General features: G+C 38.5%; 2 protein-coding genes and 1 long non-coding RNA gene across 4 annotated transcripts; 1 reads left to right on the top strand and 2 right to left on the bottom strand.

The window, feature by feature from the left end:
- The first annotated feature begins 453 nt into the window (after nucleotides 1-453).
- Nucleotides 454-6,243, top strand: ist1 (IST1 factor associated with ESCRT-III). Of its 2 annotated transcripts, none has more exons than XM_026166317.1 (10): nucleotides 454-586; nucleotides 1,148-1,248; nucleotides 1,354-1,534; nucleotides 1,612-1,699; nucleotides 1,807-1,890; nucleotides 1,994-2,104; nucleotides 2,197-2,376; nucleotides 3,215-3,316; nucleotides 3,848-3,854; nucleotides 4,371-6,243. In XM_026166317.1, the coding sequence occupies exons 2-10, from the start codon at nucleotides 1,161-1,163 to the stop codon at nucleotides 4,535-4,537; spliced, it is 1,008 nt and encodes a 335-aa protein (XP_026022102.1). In that variant the 5' UTR covers nucleotides 454-586; nucleotides 1,148-1,160; the 3' UTR covers nucleotides 4,538-6,243. The 2 variants fall into 2 exon arrangements, with proteins under 2 accessions (XP_026022102.1, XP_026022101.1); XM_026166316.1 differs by having other exon boundaries at nucleotides 456-586; nucleotides 3,809-3,854.
- A 2,037-nt stretch (nucleotides 6,244-8,280) lies between these two features.
- On the bottom strand, nucleotides 8,281-18,653 carry pkd1l3 (polycystic kidney disease 1-like 3). Its single transcript, XM_026165151.1, has 15 exons — nucleotides 18,606-18,653; nucleotides 18,394-18,516; nucleotides 17,171-17,390; nucleotides 16,844-17,025; nucleotides 16,510-16,740; nucleotides 16,307-16,408; nucleotides 13,343-13,521; nucleotides 12,624-12,770; nucleotides 12,336-12,538; nucleotides 11,552-11,739; nucleotides 11,223-11,355; nucleotides 10,422-10,617; nucleotides 10,081-10,309; nucleotides 9,787-9,871; nucleotides 8,281-8,643 (listed from the first exon to the last, which is right to left on the bottom strand). Exons 2-15 carry the CDS (start codon nucleotides 18,514-18,516, stop codon nucleotides 8,597-8,599), a joined length of 2,265 nt encoding a protein of 754 aa, XP_026020936.1. The 5' UTR covers nucleotides 18,606-18,653; the 3' UTR covers nucleotides 8,281-8,596.
- Nucleotides 18,654-20,253: 1,600 nt separating this feature from the next.
- Nucleotides 20,254-20,590, bottom strand: LOC113020800 (uncharacterized). Its single transcript, XR_003272238.1, has 3 exons — nucleotides 20,507-20,590; nucleotides 20,383-20,408; nucleotides 20,254-20,288 (listed from the first exon to the last, which is right to left on the bottom strand). It is a non-coding gene; the product is annotated as an uncharacterized LOC113020800 (long non-coding RNA).
- Between the last annotated feature and the right edge of the window lie 2,956 nt (nucleotides 20,591-23,546).

Raw genomic sequence — 23,546 nt, 5'->3', positions numbered from 1 at the left:
ATGGTACAATGTTTACTTGGATACTTAATTTTGAGGTTTATTTCATTTAATTTATGCTGTGATAAACCACAGATTTGAAACAGACTGCTTCATCTTGATAATATATTCATACCCCCTAGTCCCCAAACCCACCTTTGTCCCCCCTAATTTTATCAACTGGGTTATCCCACAATTAAATTATTTCAAGCAAAGGAAAAAAACAAACAAACATTGTAATTAGCCTCCACCTAACTTAACCTCTGTTAACTATTAACTTTTGGAGTTTTCTGTGTTAGGTAGCATTTAAACTGATTGGTTTACCCTGTACTGTGGACAGCTGCGGTATTTCTAAAATAGCATACAAACTGTTTTATTTATCTATAAGAAGAAGTATTAGGGCCATATTTTTAAAAAAAAAGGAAAAAGTAACGTCATCGGCTGACAACTGGGTCACACCTGCACCTGTGATTGACGCTCCTTTGATTCGGACAGCAACCCCGCCCCTGGGTTATTCCCCATGACGTCACTGGAGATAATCACGGAAGTGAAGTGAGCGACGAAACAAGACTCAAATAAGTTGGTGTGTGCGCTCGACTCGTATTTACAGGTAAGCTTCTGGCTTTTTTTTTAACCTGTTAAACTATTTCGAAACTATCTGAATTCTTAAAGTCTTTCAGTGTATTTGACTTGGTTTTGTTGACGTTAAACGACGGAGCTAGGTCGGTAGCTAGCACAAACGATAACAGAAGACTGCTAACAAAGCAAAGGCTGTAGCTAGCAGATTTGTTCACACAAGCACCGGCTCGGGTTTTTAAAAAATGAATGATTGTAATGTTAATGGATAAAACGGTACTGGACACGATAAGACGGTATCGTTTAAAGTAGCATGGTTGGCCTTCTTGTTACCTGTTCTCGGCGTCAAGCTAAAGCTAATGTTTTGAGTCGTTGGTAGTTTAATACTTTGTGTTGGTAACTAACTTATGTTTATTCCTGACCTTGTTTACGTGTGTGTTTGTGTTGTGTTTCGCGTGAATGTGCGGAGTCATTGTGTTACGATGGGTTGGTCATGCTCACATGATTGAGTGACTCACTGGATCAGAGATGGTAAGTTAGATGGGCTCCATAGGTCGTCTTCACTTATTTCCCCTCTCCTCTCTCCTGTCCAAAGGCTGTCCGTCATCATGCTGGGAGGAGGTTTCAAATCAGAGAGGCTGAGAGTCAATCTCCGACTGGTCATCAACCGACTCAAACTCCTTGAGAAAAAGAAAAGTGAGTCACTGTGCTGCTCTCCAATAGCTGAAGTGGCTCTTTATTTGTAAAGTAGTTCTAATGTTTTTTTTTTCCTTTTCCCATATTGCCAAATTTAATATAAAGCTGAGCTTGCTCAGAAGGCCAGGAAAGAGATTGCAGATTACCTGTCATCAGGTAAGGATGAGCGGGCACGGATCCGTGTGGAGCACATCATCAGAGAGGACTATCTGGTTGAAGCCATGGAGATCTTAGAGCTTTACTGTGACCTGCTGTTGACTCGCTTTGGCCTCATTCAGTCCATGAAGTGAGTACTGAGCATTGTAAATTCCTTACCTTCAGTGTCCGTCCTCGTTAACACGGTTGCTGTTTATCCATTATTAGAGAACTAGATCCAGGCTTACAGGAAGCAGTGTCCACTCTCATCTGGGCAGCTCCTCGTCTGCAGTCAGAGGTGTCTGAGCTAAAAATTGTAAGTTCTATCTAAAAATTTGTCTCCAGTGATAATAAACACTTGGTATTTACATCTATTCCTTTCAAGTCAGTATTGACAATCTTGTTTCTAAAATCTTCTTTCAGGTGTCTGAACAGCTGTGTGCAAAATATAGCAAGGAGTACGGCAAGCTATGCAGGACAAACCAGATTGGCACAGTCAACGACAGGGTAATTTTTTTTCCCCAGTGACTGTCCACAAGCTTGTATAGGAATGTATGAACCTTTTGTCTAGTGTGCTCTTAGCGACATCTAATCAAATATCTGATTTCAGCTGATGCACAAACTGAGTGTTGAGGCTCCTCCCAAGATCTTGGTCGAGCGCTACTTGATAGAGATCGCAAAGAACTACAATGTCCCCTATGAACCTGACGCCATGGTCCGGGTAAGCAGCAAAGAATCTGTTGTTACTCAATGTGAAAGTTGGAAATTTTGCCCTCTGTTTGTTTATTTACCATCCGCTACTTCTCCGGATAGCCCGAGGTGTGTACTGGGGAGGAGGCAGACCTGATTGATGTCGACAATGACAGGAAGTTTGGAGGAGGAGGTGGTGGAGGATTCACAGCTCCTCTAGCTCCTGGAATCCATATGCCTATGCCCATGCCTATGGCTATGCCAATGCCAACAGCTTTCAACTATCCACCTCCCAATGGAGCTGTAAGAGTTTCCTTTTAAAGACGATGATTTAGTTGAATAATATTGTGTTGCTTTTTACTTTCTGTTACAGATTTAACGTGAACATTTCACTGATATTAAAACAAAAACACTTTTTTTAACTTTGCCTTGTAATGACATGCAGATAATGTTATGCTCATTTTCAGGATATTGCTACATGTGTATCTGGATGGAATTTTGTTTTTGGTTCTCAGAACATCTAAAGAAATTAGCAAATTGTTACTACTGGCAGTGACCCCTCAGCTTTTCATCCATTTCTGAAAGGCATAGATGGCATGGAGCATTTACAGCACTTGTTCTAAAAAAAAAAAGTATATTTTGTTACATTTTAACAGTATGAAAAGTCCTTCACAGCTGCTTCTGACTTTTGAAGCATGTTGTTTTGAGGACAATTTAATGGCAGTAAGATCACCAGGATGAAATAGATTCTAGTTTGTTGTATTTACTCTGTATGAGAACTATACACTATATTGATAAAAGTACTGGGCTACCTACACCTATTGGAATCAATCAAGACCCATATCATGAAGCTCCTGGCACGCAGTTTTTGGGCTGATGTTAATGCCAGATGTTAGAACTCTATAGTTATTGAGTCAGCAGTCTTAGTGACTCATTTAACAGCCTGACTTGTTAACCTGGTAACATTGTATTACAGTACCTGTTCAGTGACAGTGAATGACCCATTCATTCATAAATGTTCACAAAAGGGGTATGGCCCAATACTTTTGACCTTGTAGTGTAATATGTACTACCTTCCTCAAACTTGTTTGACTTTTTTCTTTTTTTTTTTTTTTTTTTTTTTTTTTTTGCTTACCCCCAGGAACCGTTTCATGCACCCGTTGGAACCTACAACAGTTTCCAGCCCCCCATGGGAGGAGGGCAGCCACCTCAGTTGCCCACTTCTCCCCCTACATACGAGTCTGTAAGTCTGTACGACTGAACCCTTCCCCTCCATCCATGCCCCCTTCATGTTTCCAAAGATGGACAGACGGACAGGGCAGGGAACCACTCAGGGAAGAACTGTTTATTCGGCTTGCTTACAGTTCTGCCTGTCCTCCATACTTTAACATTATTTCTCAGAGTAGGCCCAGATTCAGGTTCATCTGCACGGATGTAGGTAGCTTGAAATTGGCCAACTTTAACCTACTAACTATGACCTGATCAGCTTTTCTTAGCGGGACTGAAAGAAGCGATAACTGAGGCCCTTTACCAAAAATCATGTTTAGTGTTGCACACTAAAGGTGATGGTTTCCATTTTTCTTTTCTTTTTTGTTTTTTGGTTTGTTTTTGCATCTGCCTTTTATAAATGAAGTATTAATCAAAATCTTATTAATACTAACAAATATATGTATATATTTGTTTTTGTTTTTAAATATGGGGATGAGTTCATCACGAACACATTTGTTTGTTTCAGATTGACGACCTAACTGAAAAACCTTCTGTTCCTTCCCAGGGCGTAGGTGAGTTCTGTCAACAATCAGCAGCACTTAAATGATGAGAGGGGAATAGTTTGTTTTCTTATTGTCAGCGAATCAACTGAAATAACTATAACCCACATTGTGCCAGTTAGTCTTGAATAGCATTTAAATCTTTTAACTCTACCCACATGAAATAATTTTTTAAAACATTTCATATATATACGTAACTCTTTGACAAAATTATCTTGTAATTTATTGTGCAAATTGAGCATTATTAGCATGCCAGTGTGCTTGTTGGAAGCAGATTTGCTGCTTTGATGTGTATTTGCTGCAGAAGGATGGTGAGGCTCATACTAATGAAAGCAAAGGTTACAGAGTGCAGCTCACAGGTGGGGGAGGTCTGTGGAACAGACCTCGTTTGTTTATTTATTTTAATCTGTCTTGTTTGCAGTAGATTTTAACAAGGTGGGAAAATAAAGTAGGGTAGGACTTAAGTTATCCTTAAAATGCTCACCTGCCAAACATTTTCCTAAATAATTAATGCCTGTTACTCTCCAGGTCCCGCTCCTTCGGCTCAGATTTATGACAACAACGCTCTTCCAGAACTCCCATCTGTTCCTGACACACTCCCAACATCCTCCTTGGGCAGAAGCAACACCACCTCGGATGACATTGACTTTGATGATTTGACGCGGCGCTTTGAGGAGCTGAAGAAGAAGACCTAAATGCTTTAACCTGATATACATAAACAGGCCTGTGTCACCTACACAGCTCAGAACAGGAAATAGGAATTGTTCAAGGCTCTGAATCAGATTTGGGTAGCTCTCCTCCCTCTTTCTTGGTGAAGTAATTTTACACAAATATTAAACATACATGTAATCTATTACCTCATTTATATAGCTGTGACCAGCTAATGAGAGAGAGTACTTTTTAGCGCCACATGTTTTCATTTCTTCTATTTGGCACGTTGGATAAAATCTTAAACAATCATGCGGGTATTCACCCCTTCTCGCTCCTTATTTAAAATCGCACTGAAGTTTAACCTTTTCCATTTGTCTGTGTGGTAATTAATATGTTCACATTTAGATCTTAAGTGTTGATTTTTCTGAAGGTTTTGGGTTTGATTGATATTTATAGTACATGCCTTTATTCTACTTTGGACACACTGTCGCTGTGGTCTTTGCCACTGTGTCGCTCAGTCCCGTCTCAGACCAGTTTGACAGGTATAGCGGGCTGCGCCACCTCTGTGGCGAACAAGCTTTTACGCATTAAAATCACCATTTAGTTTCCAAAGTGAGGCTCCAACAGTAGTGAGGTTTTTCTCAGCTGTACCGGGACACATAGAAGCCATATTTTCAGTGTGTTACGCAGTTTTTCTCACTGTGGGATTGTTAAATACTCATTATTACCGAGGTTCTCAAACTTCAAGGTGTATTTGTATCAGAAAAATAGTATGGTTTCAAACCTTTTCCGTTTGAGGGCGATGGGACACAGATGTAAAATGACAACATGTATGAAAATCTGTAATTTAATACACTTACAGCAATATAGGTAGACTTATGTACATGAATGATTTAACTGTATAGGAAAAGGAGTTTGGCAACCGGGAGTTGTTCAATATTTGACAAATCTGTTTTATATACACTATCTCCAAATAAAGTTTTCTTTTTGCCCTTTTGAATTTCAGTTTTACAAAATACCTGCACTTTTTTTATGACTGAACAAACAAATTTGCAATTAAAATCCTGGCAGGCGAAAGCAGCCAGCCAGCAAACTGATTTGATTAGATGTAAAGTTTGAGAGCAGAGGAAAAAGTTCGTGCCATTGTGATCTTGTGCATGGGTCTTGTACTGTATGTTCACCACTCCATTTGCCTTACCTTTCACCTCTCATCTGAGGCCTTGCCAGTCTGTTTTAGGATTAAGCATCTGTTATCCACCAAGACTGGACACACAATGCGTTTTTCAGTTTCTAATTGACCTTATTTGCGTTACACTCCACAGATTCTGAGTTTTAATTTGCTTGATAGATTAAAAAAAATCTGTACAGGCATTAGAGGTAGATGTTTCTAATTATTGTAATAAGTGTAGTGAGAGGTTTTTGTTATTGTTCCTGTAACCTGACTACACCGGGCTCTGCTTGCATGGCAAATAGACGGTGGCCTTGAATAATATGACTCAGCGCTTTGAAAAGCTTCCCCACTGGGTTATACGTGCAGTTAATTAATAGTTTTACATGAGCTGGGAAAAAACGGAGAGATAATTAACCCTACAGAACTGTGATCTGCTCACTGTCTTTTCTATGTTCGATTGTTCTTTCATGTTAAACTTTAAGACACAAAATAGTGTCTTGTTGCAAAAAATAGTTCCCCTCCCCCCAAACAATGTATACTACAATAACAATTTAATAAAAGACTATTTGGAACTGGAAAGCTTGTAAGGTCTGCACATAATTTTCCATCAGTTTTTCTTTTTAAAAACAACCTGTAATGCTCAATGGTAACCAGCAGAGGTCGCTAATATTAAGGGAAATCTCTGAAAGGGAAATAATTTTTTCAATTATGTAAAACATACTGTGATTTAAGTTAATGTGAAACTAACCTCTTTACATAATGGATCCTTTCAGTTATCGCAACATAGTCTTGCATCAAGTCATAGTTGACTCATTTTCTGTTTGACACTTGTGATCAATACAGGTGTGAGTTAAGAGCGGCTCAATCATGTGAAAACTCATCCTGTTAAGTTTTAGTGATCATTTGGCTTTGGACAGTCTCCTCTTTGTTCTTTCTTTGAGTTTCTAAAAGTAGGATGAGAGGCAGAGCCTTCAGGTATCAGGCCTCACTCCAGCTCTCAGTTTGGATTTGGGAGAGAGATTACCGTAGGCTTAAAATTTTACTTTTTCCTAAAGCTCATGTTTTCTCTTTCATAGTTTGTTTTATCTGTGTCTCCCTATCATCTCCTTTTTTCCTTTTCTCTTTTCCCTCCCTGAGCCTGGTTATCCTGGATGTTTCTTCCTGTTGAAAGGGAGTTCTTCCTCCCCACTGTTGCCTAGTCCTAATTATAGGCTTGTTGTTGGTTTTCTATATTGTAGGATCTTTACTTTACAATATAAAATGCCTTGAGGTTGCTGTAGTTTTGAATTGGTATGAGATGAATTTCTTGAGTCTTGTAGTCTGTGGTCACACCGTTTTACACACTTGTGATAATATTTGTGTTTTTCTGTGTGATTGAGCCGACTGTTTTTTAAACTGGTGTCCAAAAAAGACTCGAGAGTTCTGTTTCCAAGGGTTGGGATGCTGTTGAGATGAGTAGATCCCAACAAACTAAATGCGGGAGTGTGTTTGTAAATAGTAAGTGGACTGCTTCTTATATAGCACTTCACAATTCACACTCTGACGAACGCATCAGAAGCAACCTGGGGGTCAATGTTTTGGCCCACGATACTTTGGCATGTAGACTGGAGCAGCCAGCCACTGAACTCCCAACCTTTAGTGGACAATCTGCTCCACCTCCTGAGCCTCAGCCAGGGAAAATGTGGATGAACGTGTGTGGGAAGTACTAAAGCTGGGAGGTAGTTAATTTCTTTTTTTTATATTGAACTTATAAAATCATACATACAAAATTTGCAAGAGGTTTAGCAGTAATCATGCAAAGGTCTCAAATACCACCTTTTGGTTCCGCTTTCCAGGGTAATCTGGTGTGATAGTCTTTGTGCACTGATTATTTTACTAATGCAATGACTGTTAATTGTTATGTAAGCTGCTGGTCATCTCTGGGATTCACTAGGGATGCATACACAGATCAGCACATCTCTTTTTGACCTGAGTTCAATTTTATAAATCATTTAAACATTAAACATCAACTAAGCAACTGCAGATTTTACCAGAGAGCTGTTTATTGAAATTCACACATATAATACTACTGTATGACACCAGTGAATAAATAGTTTAAATCATTTGTGATTAAGCACAGAAGATCTAAGACAGGACAATCAGCTGTCTGAAGAACAGCTTGTATTCCCAAACCAAAAGCACAAACTTGAATGAGATCTGTTACATAAGCCTTTTAAACTGAGGACTGAATGAATCTCAAAGATGCAGCCAAGAGTGATAAAGAGGCATGAAACACACTTTCAGAATCAATTACAGTGACAGGAGTAAAATGAAAAATGTAATCAATTAATCATTAGCTCCCAGATGGGCAGCAACATAAAAGCACCTTCGCACTATTTCACACAACTTCATTTACAGCTATTAACCGTTAGAATCATAGGGAAGCATTTAAACAGAAAGCTGTGTTAAAGTTACTGAAAAATAATTCTTTGCAGGTTTTTTTCTGTTGAAATTTCTCTTCTATTTCTCCTGGATCACTACTTTATTGGATAAAAGACAGCTTTTTTCACACTCGATGATAATAGTTCTTAACGTGTTTACATATGTCTGAATCTGTATATGTGTTTTGCACTAGCATTAAATGAATGTATCAACAGTTTTTTTAAAAAGGAAAAAAAATCTCTTTTTCTCATATGTAATCCTGGTGAATTTCACATACAAGAACAGTTATTTAATTGCCCATTATTATGACTCACAACTTCAAAAAGATTCTCATAGGCACTGGAACCTCTGTACACATACAAAACACCATGACGTGTAATGCAACTCTATATCCAGAAAGTAAAACTTACAATAAGTGCAAAAGATTTCCTAAGAAGCGGGGGGGGGGGGGGGCATGTGTCGCAGCTGTGCATGTCAGAGGAGTCAGCTCATGTCGTCAAATGCAGTAACCTCACATTGTGTCCCTGCCGCTGTACTGTCTGCACTTTTCCTGTTGCTCTGTTAAATGGAGAAGACACAACTGTAAGACTCAAAGCACTTATCTTAAGCTCCGCAAAGGGTACATGGATACACAGATGCACGAGAGAAAGGTAACAGGAAAAGAAAAGGGTCAGTCCTTTATCGCAGTCAACAAAATTTTGGGTGTGTGTGATCTGCATGATTACATCAGAGCTCTCGGCAGCCAAGCTGAAAAAAGGGGAAAAGGCTTCCTTGGTCTGCTTCGTGAAATATGAATGAGACGGTTGCAGTAAATCTTTCCTGTGTGTTGAATAATATTTAGACACTATCTCAGGTTAATATGAATCCATATAATCTTTGCATGTTGGTAAATAAATTCTTCTAATTTGAAATATGAATGATTATTTTTACATGTACACGCAAAATAGGTTCATCCAACCTGTTTCATTTTCTGTGAATTAATGAAAACTTCATATTTTTTGATTTTAGGACAGCCTGGTGACCACCTATCTGACCCATTGTCCTCTGACAGGAGCTACAGGCCACAGGAATCATAATGCCAAGGCCATTTGGACTCTAAGTCAGTGCAAACATGTAAAATGAAATCAGTCCACCACAATTTTGCTTTTTGCAACAAATGCATCCTTGTTGCATCTACTAATTTTTATATATATTCATGAATCTAATTGTTTACATTCAGTTGTATAAGACTGATACATACACAGATGCATAGTGTTATAGTGGACAATATGTTAAGAACTTTAATGCACTAAACAATAGCAGCTCTCCTAACATCATTATATTTTAGTACGGTGACAATAAGGCTTTCTAATTTTTTTTATTTTAAAAAAAGTACTCCAAAAAGAAAAGATACTGATTATACGCTGCTGAGAAAAACGTCACAAGTAGCACAAAGAGGTCATTAAAGAGAGTAACAAAAGTGACTTGTTATTACTAATACTACTAATGATTATTATCAAAGAAAAAAATGTTTATTTAATTTTAATATCTATAGTAAATATCTATAAAATATTATAAAAATATTTATAAAAGAGAAAAAATGGGTACTTTTTTGTAAATATAAAAAAATTATTCAACAAAAACATCACATCACAGTATATACTTAAAGCTTTGCACTGACCTGTTCTGGCTGCACAGAGACTACAGAACAAGTTTTCTTACCTAACAGGACTTGCTCAACTTCTTCACTCTCGTCTACAGCTACAGGTTTGAGCAGCAGGGCGAAAATCACAGCAACGCCTATCACCTGTGAGAAAAAGCAGACCGCACAAGAAACGAATAGTGTTGCATACACGTTTGCAGAAATTTCAAAAACAGAAACAAACTATAACATTCTGTAGAAACCCAAGTATCTTCAAATACATACATCATCTCAGAGTGTGACATGCAGGAAACACTTCAGATTATCAGCCAAGCGAATTGACTTAAAAAAAAAAAAGGATTTATTTTACCCACCTTTAGAGGCTGCAGAATAAAGATGCTTTCGAAAAGGGAGAGGCCCAGAGACATGACCCACTTGATGGACTTCTCCTTGCCGTACTGAAAGCCATACAACAAGGTGAAGAAAGTTGAAATGCCGCTGATGGACAGCAACAGGAACCAGCCTACAAACACAAACCACCATGGCAGCCAACAGCCCAGGATGGTCGTTGCCTTCTTCTTTGGCTTCTTCGCAGGAGGTGGGCTGGGTTGGGACAAGATGGACAGAAAAAACACACGCATGACGTACCAGTTCAGTATAATAGCACAAATAGCTCTGCAAATATTTTTGTCTCACTGGCAGTTGGAGTACTGACCAGTAGGCCAAGTGGCTGCTGAAGACCATCTCAGTCTTGTGAACCAGTGCGTTGGTGTAGTTGAGGGCCTGCTGGTACTGGTCTAGAGTCGCAAAGTATCTGAAATCCAGTTTCTCCAGGCACATCAGGAGATGACAGAGACTAGCTAGGAGAAACTTGCTGCAGTACACCAAGTGATGGTCGCTCTCACTCTCTCCTGAGAAAGATTTATATTCAAACATATACATAAGAAGGTAGTTACATTTCTCTTGAAGTTACCTCTTTCTGAGAAGAAAGGTAACACTACTGTCACACTACACAAGGCAGAAAAGTGCTGCTGCTTGGCCTGATCAGACAGAGGAGAAGTTATTTGCCTAAAACTCAATTTGAATAGAAAGAAATAGGTCCTAGCAGTGTGCTACATGGAAATCTTTAAAAGACACGTCTGATGGTATTGATGTTTTTTTCCTGACAACATAAAAAAAAAAGAAAATAAGCCTTAAATACAAGCGTCATGTTTCTCAGCACTGTTGTTTCTTTGAGATAGGTCTTTGAGATAGTTTTTAGATTGTTTGAAATAACTGTTGATGGGGTGAGAGCAAGGAAATAAGCGTTCACTAGCCGTCTTATTGGTTCTTCTCAGAGTAGCAACAAACTGCTGTATTCATAAGCTTATGCATCTTATGTACTCTTTTATTAGTTTAAGATCACTAATAGTATGTTGCTTATGTGTATTCATGTTAATTTGAGTATATTATAAACATTTTATCTGTCTCTTTTTTCTTTCTTTTGCTGAGATTAAAGTGAATGAAATAAAACTACCTTGCATGTGCTGAATTAATTCATTCAACCTGTCCAAGGCCGAGAAGAGATCAACAACGGACTCCAGTCTGTGCATCTCTAACATCTTGTTTCTTGGGCTCTTGCTCGCCAAAGAAATGATCTGCTCTACATCCTGTTGCAGGGAAGAACAACAAGTACTAAATTATACATGAGCGGTGCACTGTTTCACTGCATAGATAAGTATGTAATAGTAAAGGAGAAACCAGAGCTACACGGACTATGACATGGACTATATTCAAAAAACATCTCAGGCTTGCAGGTTCTGTGATGAGTACGGGTCATCTGACAAATATAAACATGTAACGCACCCTCAGCACAGTCGGTATGTTGAGTATGGGGGGTTTCACGTTCTCCTCAGGGTCAGCTTTTTTAGATTTTGGAACTATGCGAGGTTTGATGCTTCGAAAGATTGTGATGATGAGGATGTTGATTGGGAACATGAGGAGACCGCACTGCACGCCCACCATGAGGTCCTGCCAGGTCATCTTCATTGAACCTGGACAGACACAACAAAGGACACGGTGATGATGATGTGAAGCAACTAATACAGCTCCAGCTAATAACACCCAAATAAACAGCTGCAAACAGTAATGCAATGTTTTACTGCAGGGTTCTTTCTCAGTTGATTTTAACAGAAAGCTGTGTGCGACTGTTTGCTCTCTGACCTCGTGGAATCAACTTTACATTATTTCAGTTTGAATATTGAATATCTATCCATACAATAGAAAGGTGTGACTAAAGGTCACATCAACAGAAGATCCAAGTGCAGAATGTAAAAACTCAATAACACGTAGATCTGCTAAGAAAGCACCAGTTTTAACAGTGTTTGGCCAGGTGGAGTTAGTAAGGTTCTGAGTTTGGTGCACATCTGGATGCAAATGTGTTGTAGGTAATTATTAAGAACCAGTCATGTTCACCTTCGGCATGCAGCCTTGCTCCTAGATACAATCGCTTGTGAGCAGTAATCCTTATCCAAACACTGCTAATATTATCACAAAGAGCAGGTTCCCCTCCTGAATTAAACTTTGTTGTTTGATGCTAAGAAACAGATGTAATCAGTAATCAAACAATAATCTAAGACTTTGTAATCACCAATTGAAAAGAGTACTGTTGAGTTTGGATCCACAGGGATGTTCCAGAAGGCGATGTTGATGGCCATGGTACAGAGCAGAAGGCACATGCAGCAAGAAACCCTCTGGGCACGTGTGAACGGGCTGCGTGAGGGAGGATCCACGATGGACACCCAGATGTGTTCGTCTCTAAAACCAGTCGATGTCCTGGTCTGGAAAATGTTCCTGAGAGAGGACGGAGAATAAATAATCACTTAATTTAAGCGATGTGATGAGCAATTTATTTTCAGCAGTGTAAAGGGACTCTAACCTGAAGCTGGCAACCTCGTTGACTTTTGCAGCATTGAAGGTTTTTTTGGTCATGCCGTCTCCGCGCTCAGAACTCAGCCAGCATTCACAAAAGAAGTGCCACATGTGTCGCGTTTGGAGGTCCTGTACAGTCATTTTGTTTATGTACCTTTAAAGAAAAAATATACAGAAATGAAAGATGACACATTTAACATTTACCTAAGGAATTAAAATCATGGAAATAAAAAGCAACATTGCAAACTAGGAGCACCAAAACAGAAAAAAAAGAATTCAGTTATTTAACTCGCCATACCATGTGAAAGAAACACTCACCAGACGTCATTAGTAGAACCCAAATCTATATATTCATAGCCACACTGTAAATCATACCTTGCTTTATCATCTATTTTACTCTAAATAGAGTCACAGTTAACAAAATGAGCATTATATTGCATTAAAGGAGACTTGAAACGAATAAATAAACCCATCAGGAAGGTATTTAAAGGCATTTTTAAGCACCTTAATGCACTAGTCCCTTTTGACTAGTCCCTTACCTGTATAATACCAAATCAATCCAAGTATAAAAAAAACACACAGCTGTCTGTGTAGTATAGTAGTCTTTAAATAGTTGCCAACTTTTCAACACGTATGAGAGAAAACATTCTCATTTCTGATGAAAAGCACTTCATCCTGATCTGACGTAACGCCAAACGATCTACTTTTTGCTGCTCATGTCCTTACCACGATGGATGACCTCCAGAGTTGTCGTGCTGCAGCCTGATGGTCTGCACTTCACCCAGTGGGAAGGGTGTGGTCAGCACGAAATAATCAACAGATCCTCTCTCAAACACTGGCTTCTCTGGGTCTGTGAGAGTGTGTACGTTACTCTCTGCTTCTGAGCCAATCAGCTTCACTGTGACCTGCGGGAGAGCACAGCGTACCGGTGAAGTGACCCAGACTGTATATACAGGGAGTGCAGAATTATTAGGCAAATGAGTATTTTGTCCACATCATCCTCTTCATGCATGTTGTCTTACTGCAAGCTGTATAGGCTCGAAAGCCTACTACCAATTAAGCATATTAGGTGATGTGCGTCTCTGTAATGAGAAGGGGTGTGGTCTAATGACATCAACACCCTATATCAGGTGTGCATAATTATTAGGCAACGTCCTCGAACAATCAAGCGTTTCATTCAAAATAGTTAACAGGGTCGCAAGAAGCGTGTGGAAAAACCAAGGCGCAAAATAACTGCCCATGAACTGAGAAAAGTCAAGCGTGCAGCTGCCAAGGTGCCACTTGCCACCAGTTTGGCCATATTTCAGAGCTGCAACATCACTGGAGTGCCCAAAAGCACAAGGTGTGCAATACTCAGAGACATGGCCAAGGTAAGAAAGGCTGAAAGACGACCACCACTGAACAAGACACACAAGCTGAAACGTCAAGACTGGGCCAAGAAATATCTCAAGACTGGTTTTTCTAAGGTTTTATGGACTGATGAAATGAGAGTGAGTCTTGATGGGCCAGATGGATGGGCCCGTGGCTGGATTGGTAAAGGGCAGAGAGCTCCAGTCCGACTCAGACGCCAGCAAGGTGGAGGTGGAGTACTGGTTTGGGCTGGTATCATCAAAGATGAGCTTGTGGGGCCTTTTCGGGTTGAGGATGGAGTCAAGCTCAACTCCCAGTCCTACTGCCAGTTTCTGGAAGACACCTTCTTCAAGCAGTGGTACAGGAAGAAGTCTGCATCCTTCAAGAAAAACATGATTTTCATGCAGGACAATGCTCCATCACACGCGTCCAAGTACTCCACAGCGTGGCTGGCAAGAAAGAGTATAAAAGAAGAAAAACTAATGACATGGCCACCTTGTTCACCTGATCTGAGCCCCATTGAGAACCTGTGGTCCATCATCAAATGTGAGATTTACAAGGAGGGAAAACAGTACACCTCTCTGAACAGTGTCTGGGAGGCTGTGGTTGCTGCTGCACGCAATGTTGATGGTGAACAGATCAAAACACTGACAGAATCCATGGATGGCAGGCTTTTGAGTGTCCTTGCAAAGAAAGGTGGCTATATTGGTCACTGATTTGTTTTTGTTTTGTTTTTGAATGTCAGAAATGTATATTTGTGAATGTGGAGATGTTATATTGGTTTCACTGGTAAAAATAAATAATTGAAATGGGTATATATTTGTTTTTTGTTAAGTTGCCTAATAATTATGCACAGTAATAGTCACCTGCACACACAGATATCCCCCTAAAATAGCTAAAACTAAAAACAAACTAAAAACTACTTCCAAAAACATTCAGCTTTGATATTAATGAGTTTTTTTGGGTTCATTGAGAACATGGTTGTTGTTCAATAATAAAATTATTCCTCAAAAATACAACTTGCCTAATAATTCTGCACTCCCTGTACTTGAAGGACCGCACTATTTTTGGCCTTGTGCAACAAACTGTGAAGACTTGACATAACCGGTGACCGAGGTTTCTAGAGGGATTTCATATGTAATTTCAAACCGGCTTCCATTAATTTAAGTACCTTCCCTCTTCTTGTAGATATAATATTAGTGCTTGACAAAATAATGTTAGGAAAACACAAGTTAACAATATTCTTTGACATGTAGTCCTTAGGAATTTCTTTCATACTTCTTCATTTATAGTTATCATAGTATTGTTGTTATAGTGAGTGACTCTGTCAACCTATCCAGTAATCCAGTGTCAGTGGGAAGTTGTGAGTTGGCTGTAAAATAGTCTTATTCATTAAAGACAGGTATGTCATCCTGTCTGAAAACAACACTAAGATGCCTGTCTGAGCGTTGAATCGGGTTTGTTTTCTGTAATCATCTCTTATCCGCAGTGATTGTGGTTTATAGTCTTCTACATGTAGTAAAATTTAAATGAGCCTATCCTTTAGGGAGGCGCCCATATTTACATAGTCCTTTTTCCGATGGCCGTGTTTGCTTCTTGTTTGCCTAAATGGAGCTTTTTTTTTCTTTTTAACAAATATATTGACTTGTTTTAAATGTAAATGTTCTTTATCAACTAAATTCCCACTATAAACTGAACTGAATCCACTGCCTGTCTGTAAGGTAGTGATTGTCAGTGCTGCATGATACTGCAAATTTTGGTATCAATCTGATACCGTGTAAATACAGGGCCAGTATTGTGAAGATCGACACTTTGCAGGGGAAAGCAATGGGTCATGATGTATCAGATGAGTCATCATCAATTTGCAAATTCTAAACACATTTTAATGACCACTAAAAACTGTGATTTGTACTTTTCACAAAACTTAGTTAATGCAACAAAGCAATGCTTCTCAGCTTTTTGTGTATTTTGAAACTGCGACCTGGAATGTTGATGTGTCTCTAAAGCTATATTGTGCCATCAGCTACAAATAAAGATGTGACCATCAACACGAAAGGCTTCAGAGATTTTTAATAGAGCATGTTTGAGGTATATTTTTCATTAAAAGAATATTTAACACAGTTCAGTGGACTACATACTGAACTTAGAGGATACAAGCAAAGTATCAATCCTATTGTGATAGTATCAATAATACTAATACCAGCACTTGTATTAGTATTATTGATACTAAGCGCCTTGAGATGACTGTTGTTGTGATTTGGCACTATATAAATAAAACTGAGTTGAAATGATATTTTGATTGATCTGCCCATCTCTGCTGTCAGTGGAAAAAAGACTTACATTGGCACTGGTCCCAGCATTTCTGCGGCGTCCAGTTTGGATGCCGATCAGGTAGCTGTACTGTGCAGCTGGGTGATTGTCCTCCAAGAGTGTCATCTTTCTCTGATGGTTCAAAAACGTACAACATTGTGATGTTAAATAACATGAAAATATACATGCAAAAAAAGGCTGGATTTATGAAAACTGGCGGGAGACAGGCTGACCCTTGTGCGTGCCCTCCGGTCAGCATAGCAGGCCCACAGCAGTGTCATCAGGTAGAGTCCGAAAAATGCACACAGCAGGGCCAGCACCACATAGTTCTGATTCACAGTGGCAAACAGCTCTGCAGTGCGGGATATGTCGACGTAGTTTGGCATCACAAAGAAGGAGCTCCCAAAGATAGTGAGGTGATTACAGAGACATTGCGTTCGGTGCGGAGTGCTTTCTTTCCCCACCTGAGGAAAAACACAACACATGACTGACTGGTACTCACCTATGCTAGAATATTATAGTGCATGCAGAGCCAAATGATCAGATTTTATCCAGGGGAAAACATACCATACAGCCTTCAGTGCTCCATTTCTTTGCGTCTGTGTTCCAGTACAGGCACTTGCTCGTAAAAGTGGTGATCTTCAGGTTCATGTCTGGCTGCCATTCAGAATCAGAAACTCTTGTATCAATATACCAAATCCCAGGAGTCTTTTGTAACATCTCTGGTGTTATCATCCAGCGAAATCCCTCTAAAGCAAAAAAGCAAAACCCCCCGAAAACAAAACTTAAATATACTGCATAAATAAGTGTTTTTGCTATGATCAGTACATATAAATAATACCAGAGCGAGGTGTGGCCATTCTAGTGACCTAATTTGACTTTGCTGACAGCTACCTGTGCGGTTCAGTACAGTTCTGTTGCTGTAGTTTGTGTTATTAGGAGGCAACCCATGAGACAAGAGGAGAACCAGTGACACATTCACATTGGGCTCCACGCCGAAGAAGATCGTCACATTAGGGTCTGAGACATTGAGTGTAGTCACCGATTTTGAGTTTTTCTCTAACACGACAGTAGTGTTGATCAGAGCTGCAGCATTTGGACGAGCCAAAAAGATCTGGTGAAAGGAAGGAAAGAATTTGTGGCATGAAGAAAAACATCTTATTTCAGTCTGGGTTTTAAAATTAAATATTCAGATGTTTTTGTTTTAAAGCAAGCTTCCTAGTATTAACCGACCCATCTTGATTCATATTTAATCGGTTATTTACTAGTTACATATTAGAAACGATTAAAACTATAAACCAGGCATCACTGAAAGCTTTACTGTACTTACACCTCCATTCTTCTAACTGTAGCTACACTAAGAATGTAAAAGTCACCTCCTGTGACAACTGACATTTGAAACAATTAGCAAATGAAGGAACTGCTGGTATTCCTTATTCAAAAATTAAATAAAACAAAAAAGTAAAACTATGACCTTAAATCATGTTATTTTAGTAAAGATAATTGACACTAATCACGATGTTTAAACAGTTAATTATTAACGTCATGTTATTGATGCATACGCATATAATTGATCTCATCTAAGTAATTGTGCCTTTGTGCTTCCAGTAGGTTATTGTGCACTTTCATACCTCCCGGTACTGATATTTTCAAAACTGACAATAAAACAAGATTTGCGATTAGATTTTTTTTCTTAATTTTTCTATAGCTGTGATGTCACTTTTGTAATTGCGTTGGGTGTGTTGACTGTGCGGAGAAATTTGATATTGGCAGGTGTGTTGGCAAAGAGGAGTTCAGGAAGACAGCATGTTTGGAGTACACTGAGGATGAAGGCTTGAAAAACAGTATGTAAGTTAAATGACTAAACATTATGAATTTTTGGACTTTGTATGTGATTATTTTGAACCGTTTTTATGTTGTTTGTTTTGTTTTGTGGCTTCATTGTCTGCGTAAGCATCTCAGCATGTTTATTATGTTTTGTCTAATTGTGTATTTATTTTTGTTTTTCTGTCTTTTTCTACTACAACTGCAAGACACTGCAATGTCAAAATGTCCACTGTATAATGAATAATGTCGACTGAGCTGTTCTCATACAGTAAGCAGTAAGTTGGCTGTACCTCCACCATCTCTGTCAGGTTTGCCACCTTAATGTCCTGCGTTCCATCACTAAGTGAAAGGCTGCACACACTCCCTGTTATGTTGTCTTCAGATGGATAGGGATTTTCATTGAACGTAGTCATCTAATAGTGACAAATGCTCAGTTAAACAGGCTGTGGATGTCAGCAAAGATAAAAACACTAATGATGATAACACACACACATACTCAGACCTGAGAGATGATGTTGTTGTACTTATTAAGCACTGGTCCAAGCACTGAATTTGAAGGGAGCTTAGCGGAATTGCCAACTTTTTCTGAACCCAGCACTGAATTGCCAATGTTAGCAGGTTTTTGTCTGATGGAGGGGAAAATTAATTTTATATGTAAAAGTTTTTAAAGCAGAGGCAAGTGACATTTTAAAGCAAAATACCCACGTTTTCTGATAAATGGTGCCCATTGGGTATTGCATGACAAATTCGTTCTCTCCTGATAGCAGGTTAGCAACTTTCGCAAAAATCGTAAAGACATCTCCAAACAAATCCTGGAGAAGAAAAAACATCATTCCAGTGTGAGAGCTGAAACAATAACAAAGACATTTATGTTGCTGGTGATGTAGTTACGTGAACTTACTTTAGGGTTTGGGTTGTTTTTAAGATCGCATTTTTTCAGTGACAGACTCAGGATGGCACTGCTGCAGTTGAGGATGTGATTGAGTGTCTCGGTGTTGTTCAAAGTAAATGAGACGTTCAGTAACGCAACACTTTTCAACAAATTACTCACGAATGCTTTCTTTTGGAAGAAAAAGGAGGGAGAATTTAGCACAGCATGAATATAAAAACATGAGAATAAAACAGTAATGATGACAATATGGGCATATCAATGGAAATGTAGCAGCTCACAGAGCTGGAGGGAATTTGGGTGGAAAACCTGATAAGATATTTTATTACACCTCACCAAAAATCTCACTATGAAGGTAACCCTCTCACTTGCTGGAGAAATTGTGGAAATACAAATGCAAATCACTATCATATTTTCTGGGACTGTCATGTTATTAAAACTTATTGGAAGGGAATACATGCAGAAATACAAGAGACATTTGGAAGATATTTACCTTTGAAGACTAGAGGAAATATAAGTTATATTAATGGAAACAGAAACACACTCCCTACATGCCTTTTTTTTCCTTTGTATTTTTTATTTATTTTTCTGTTTTGCTTCTTTTTCTTTTTTCTTTCTTTTCTTTCTTCTTCTTTCATTCTTTTTGTATCGATATTTTAGTTGTTTAAATACAGAAAAAGGGAGGAGGATGTAGTAACAAATTGCTAAAGTTGATGGTATGGTACAGTGATTCCTAAATGTCAATTAAAAAAAATAACAGTACAAAACTAAAAACAGTACTGATGAAAGTGTTCTTGCTTTCGTAAATAAAGGTACCCACCCCGTTGCTATTTGTCGGTTCCCCTGGTGTCACGTCCATCGTATTTAGTACTCTGTCTGCATCCTGTCTCAGAAACAAGGGACAGCTTTTAACTCTGGGGTGCTTTTTTATATAAAAAAAAAAAATTGTAATTCAAAGCTCCTCATAATTTATAAAAAAAAATGTTGATATGTAAAATGATTTGTCTCACCTTGAGAAATACGTTAATGTTTAAGGTACGCAAAGCTGTTTCAAGGATTGTTTGGATCTTTTGATCGTCAAGGTTTGGAATTAAATCTGAAAGTAGACCCCTTTTGTGCCCTGGAATCAAAGAGTATGTGATGTTTAACAAGGTCCAGTAAAAAAAAGAAAAGAAAAGGGAAAAAATAAGCGATACAACACTAGATTTATGTCATTTAGGGTGTTGAATAAGAAGACACAAATAAAGTGCATTCTAACTTACGAAGTTTGGTTGCATGGCTGGAAATTTCGGTACACTACAAAGAAAACATGAACAAGGTGGACAATATGAAAGCTGAGTCTTGGAGGCTTGCATGGCTTATTACTGCCTGTGAAATTTATTTGTCTTACCTTTGTGTTTGAGGGAGACTGTAAACCTTTAAAACACAAAGTTATGTTATGAATGAAAGAGCACAAATGAAGAATGAAAACAAATCTGGTTAGGTTAAAGCTCGGATCAGAAAGCTTCACGTACTGTGGGTGCAGAGGAAGCCTCTTTTCTTTTTACAGTCAGACGTTACGAGCTGGAGAGGATTCAGCTTCATGTATGTGCATGAGGTGTTTTCTGTTGAAAAGAAATGGCATTAGGAAAGGTTAGTTTTTGAGACAAAGGTTTAACAACGAGACAACAACTAACAGGGCTGCAACTGTCAATACACGGTTAATTATTTACAAATCAATAATCTATAGGTAAAATGTAAACAGATGATCCCAGAAGCCACATAAAGCCATGTGTAAAGTCTTCTCATTTCTTGCTTTATGTAATTAAAAACACACATTTGAATGATCATAACACAGGTGGATGGAGCAGATTTTCCTTTTTGATCCTGGTAGTGTTGTGGGAATCTTATGAGGCAAACATCTCATCGTAGAGATAATCCTTCAGGTACGGAAACTTATTTCTGCCACCATAAGTTAAAATTTTGTATTATTATCTAAACATTTTGACCTAACAACTTGAAATTTCAAGCTGTTTTCTCAACGCTTGAGAAACACAAAAAGTTTTCTTTGTTACAGATGTGGAAACAAATTTCCATATTCTGGAGACATGGGTGTAAAGCATAAAATATATAATCAAGGAGAAGAGTTATCAGCACAGGTGTTCATTTAGTTTTGAAGGATTTCATTTCACAGAGATTTCCTTATACCTTCATTCCTTGTCTACATCTACTTTCACTTCTAGACAAGAGAATATGCGCTCTCCCACAGCTGGACAATATGCAACCAGGCTATCCTCGAACCCTCTGCAGAAGACCTGCGGTTAGCTCATCGAGCTTTATTCAGGCTCTACCAAGCCTGACTCGTCTCACCCTCCAAAGCAGGCCTCGCATAAAGACGCAAAGTAAAAAAAAACCTTAACCTAATCCCTCACAGGAAGCAAATAGTGTTGGAAATCTTATTGGGTAATTTATTTATTGTGATCTGCAAGTTTGTCTTATTTTATGACATGAATCTTCTTTAAAAAGCAAAGCAAAACAAAAACAAAACAAAGCATTTACACACCCAAGGGAACATATTCAAAAATATTTAAATTCAATTGGTGCTGGTGACATGACAAAAATTCAAATGAAACCCAGCCTTTTCTCAGCACACAAACATCATCAACCTCTCTTACATTTATGTCAATTTATTGTAATGTATAATTATTTCTTCTTAACGATATAGTGACCTGAACTTACTTTCAGGTCCTGGTTGATTTGAAAATGGCAGTATTTCAGTGAGAGACTCATGATGACACTGCCACAGTTAGTGAAGAGATTTGAGGGTTGTTTAAAGCAAACAAGACATTCAGTCTCTTTTTTAAGATTATTTTTATGGCATTTTGATTTTTTAGATAGTGGAGCAGTGAAGACAGACAGGGAAGTTGAGTGAGAGAGAGAAGGACTTACTTGCTCACAGAGTGGGCTAAACTGACAATCGACATTCAGTATCTTATTGCTTGCCAACAAAACTATTGTGATTAAACCATTAGCAACCCCCCCCCCCCCTCCAAAACCCCCCCCCAAAAACCAAAAAAACCCAAAGCACTGGTGATTGATCAATTCAAACAGACAAGTATTACTTTTTTCTTTTCTTCTTTCCCAACGTCTGTCAGACATGCCTTCACTTGAAAACTCACAGGCCACAAAAGCACAATAACCTGTGCAACAGAAAATAAAATTACGGCACCAAAATGCATGTTGTGTTTGTGTATTTTACTTACTATCGGTGGATTTCCAGTTATCCTCTCCAACTGTCTTTTCAAGCCACCATGTGTGATTGAAGTTGGTGTTCCAGTCTTGAGTTATGTTGTCCAAGAAGATTTTGGTTGGGTTGTTCATCACCTTCAGGAGCTCTCCTCCTTGCTTATCACAGCTGCTCCTAGCCTGGGAATAGGTTTTCGGTTCTCCAACAAACTCGAAACATACATTTCTGAAAACAAATTCACAGTTTGCCGTGAAGTTGTTTCCTGGACAGTTCTCGGTTCTTTCAGCTACACACAGAAATCCAGCTGAAATCCACACAAAGACAGCTGTCCGGAGTACCGTATCCATTGTTATTGTTCTGTGGAGAGCACGAGCGCTTAGTGCTGCTCGAACTGTGGCTGGAACAGATACTGAGCAAGGTCACTTCAATCCATCACATGAAAATCAGAGAGCTTTCTCCAGAGAAACCCTGCATATGTTCTTAATACATTAGGAAAATCACCCGAGACACTCAAACAAGATGCAAACTGAAGGAATCACTCGGTGTCATTAAAGGCCAGTCAGGCTGACCTTCTAAGAGTAAGGACAATTCCATTGTTTGATTTGCAGTTAACAGTAAAAACACTTTATTCCATTACAATGACATTTTTCCCCCAAAATAATTCTTGAATCAACGCTTGCCTGTCTTCGTGTTGACTTTTTGTGAGAAGCATCTTCTTATTAGTCGTTTGCATTTTCTTTTCTTTCTTTGTCTTCTTTTTGCTTTAGCTGTCCATTGTTATGATCCCTGTAGTCTACTGTTGTTCAGTATTACCCTGTTGTTACCAGAAGTTATGAAGTTTCATTCTCATATGCACAGTGGAGATAAACACAATGGTTTACAATGTACAGTGAAATTCTTATTTTGTCAGTCTCCCTTCACACAAAACAATTATAGCATTCTAATAAAATAACAATAAAGATCCAAGAAATTTACAAAGGAAAATGATTTATTACTTATGATAATGATTAATTAATTAATGATTTATTATTATTTATTACTATTAAATAATTTATTACTTATGCTTATAAGTAATAAATATGCAAAAAAATTAAATGAGTTTAAAGAAATGCCTTGAGCTAGTCTGGAAATATATCTGTCCCAGCAACAGCAGAATATAATAATTACAGTAGCAGTGAACAGTAGTGATGGGGTGGGAGAGGGTTGTGCTGACATATTCAGGAGTCTGATGGCCTGTGGATAGAAGTGAGAGTCTTTTAATCATTCATTTCAGCCTTCTGTACAGTTTACCTGAGGGCAAATGTGTGAACAGGCTGTGTTGTGGGTGA

The sequence above is a fragment of the Astatotilapia calliptera genome, chromosome 1 (assembly GCF_900246225.1).
Source record: "Astatotilapia calliptera chromosome 1, fAstCal1.2, whole genome shotgun sequence".
In the NCBI taxonomy this organism is placed as follows: domain Eukaryota; kingdom Metazoa; phylum Chordata; class Actinopteri; order Cichliformes; family Cichlidae; genus Astatotilapia; species Astatotilapia calliptera.
The sequence above is the reverse complement of the archived record's forward strand: the minus strand, read 5'-3'. Positions and strand labels throughout refer to the sequence as shown.

What these genes read in the sequence shown, in the direction of transcription:
- ist1 (XM_026166316.1), top strand. Translation starts at nt 1,161, where the DNA reads ATGCTGGGAGGAGGTTTCAAATCAGAGAGGCTGAGAGTCAATCTCCGA. An exon ending in GGCCTCATTCAGTCCATGAA is followed by an intron (nt 1,535 to 1,611) that starts GTGAGTACTGAG and finishes ATCCATTATTAG; the next exon opens with AGAACTAGATCCAGGCTTAC. An exon ending in TGTTCCTTCCCAGGGCGTAG is followed by an intron (nt 3,855 to 4,370) that starts GTGAGTTCTGTC and finishes GTTACTCTCCAG; the next exon opens with GTCCCGCTCCTTCGGCTCAG.
- pkd1l3 (XM_026165151.1), bottom strand. Translation starts at nt 18,516, where the DNA reads ATGACTACGTTCAATGAAAATCCCTATCCATCTGAAGACAACATAACA. An exon ending in AACAGTACTCTTTTCAATTG is followed by an intron (nt 11,740 to 12,335) that starts GTGATTACAAAG and finishes GTGTCTGTCCAG; the next exon opens with GTTCAATGAAGATGACCTGG. An exon ending in TTATTCTGCAGCCTCTAAAG is followed by an intron (nt 9,872 to 10,080) that starts GTGGGTAAAATA and finishes TTTTTCTCACAG; the next exon opens with GTGATAGGCGTTGCTGTGAT.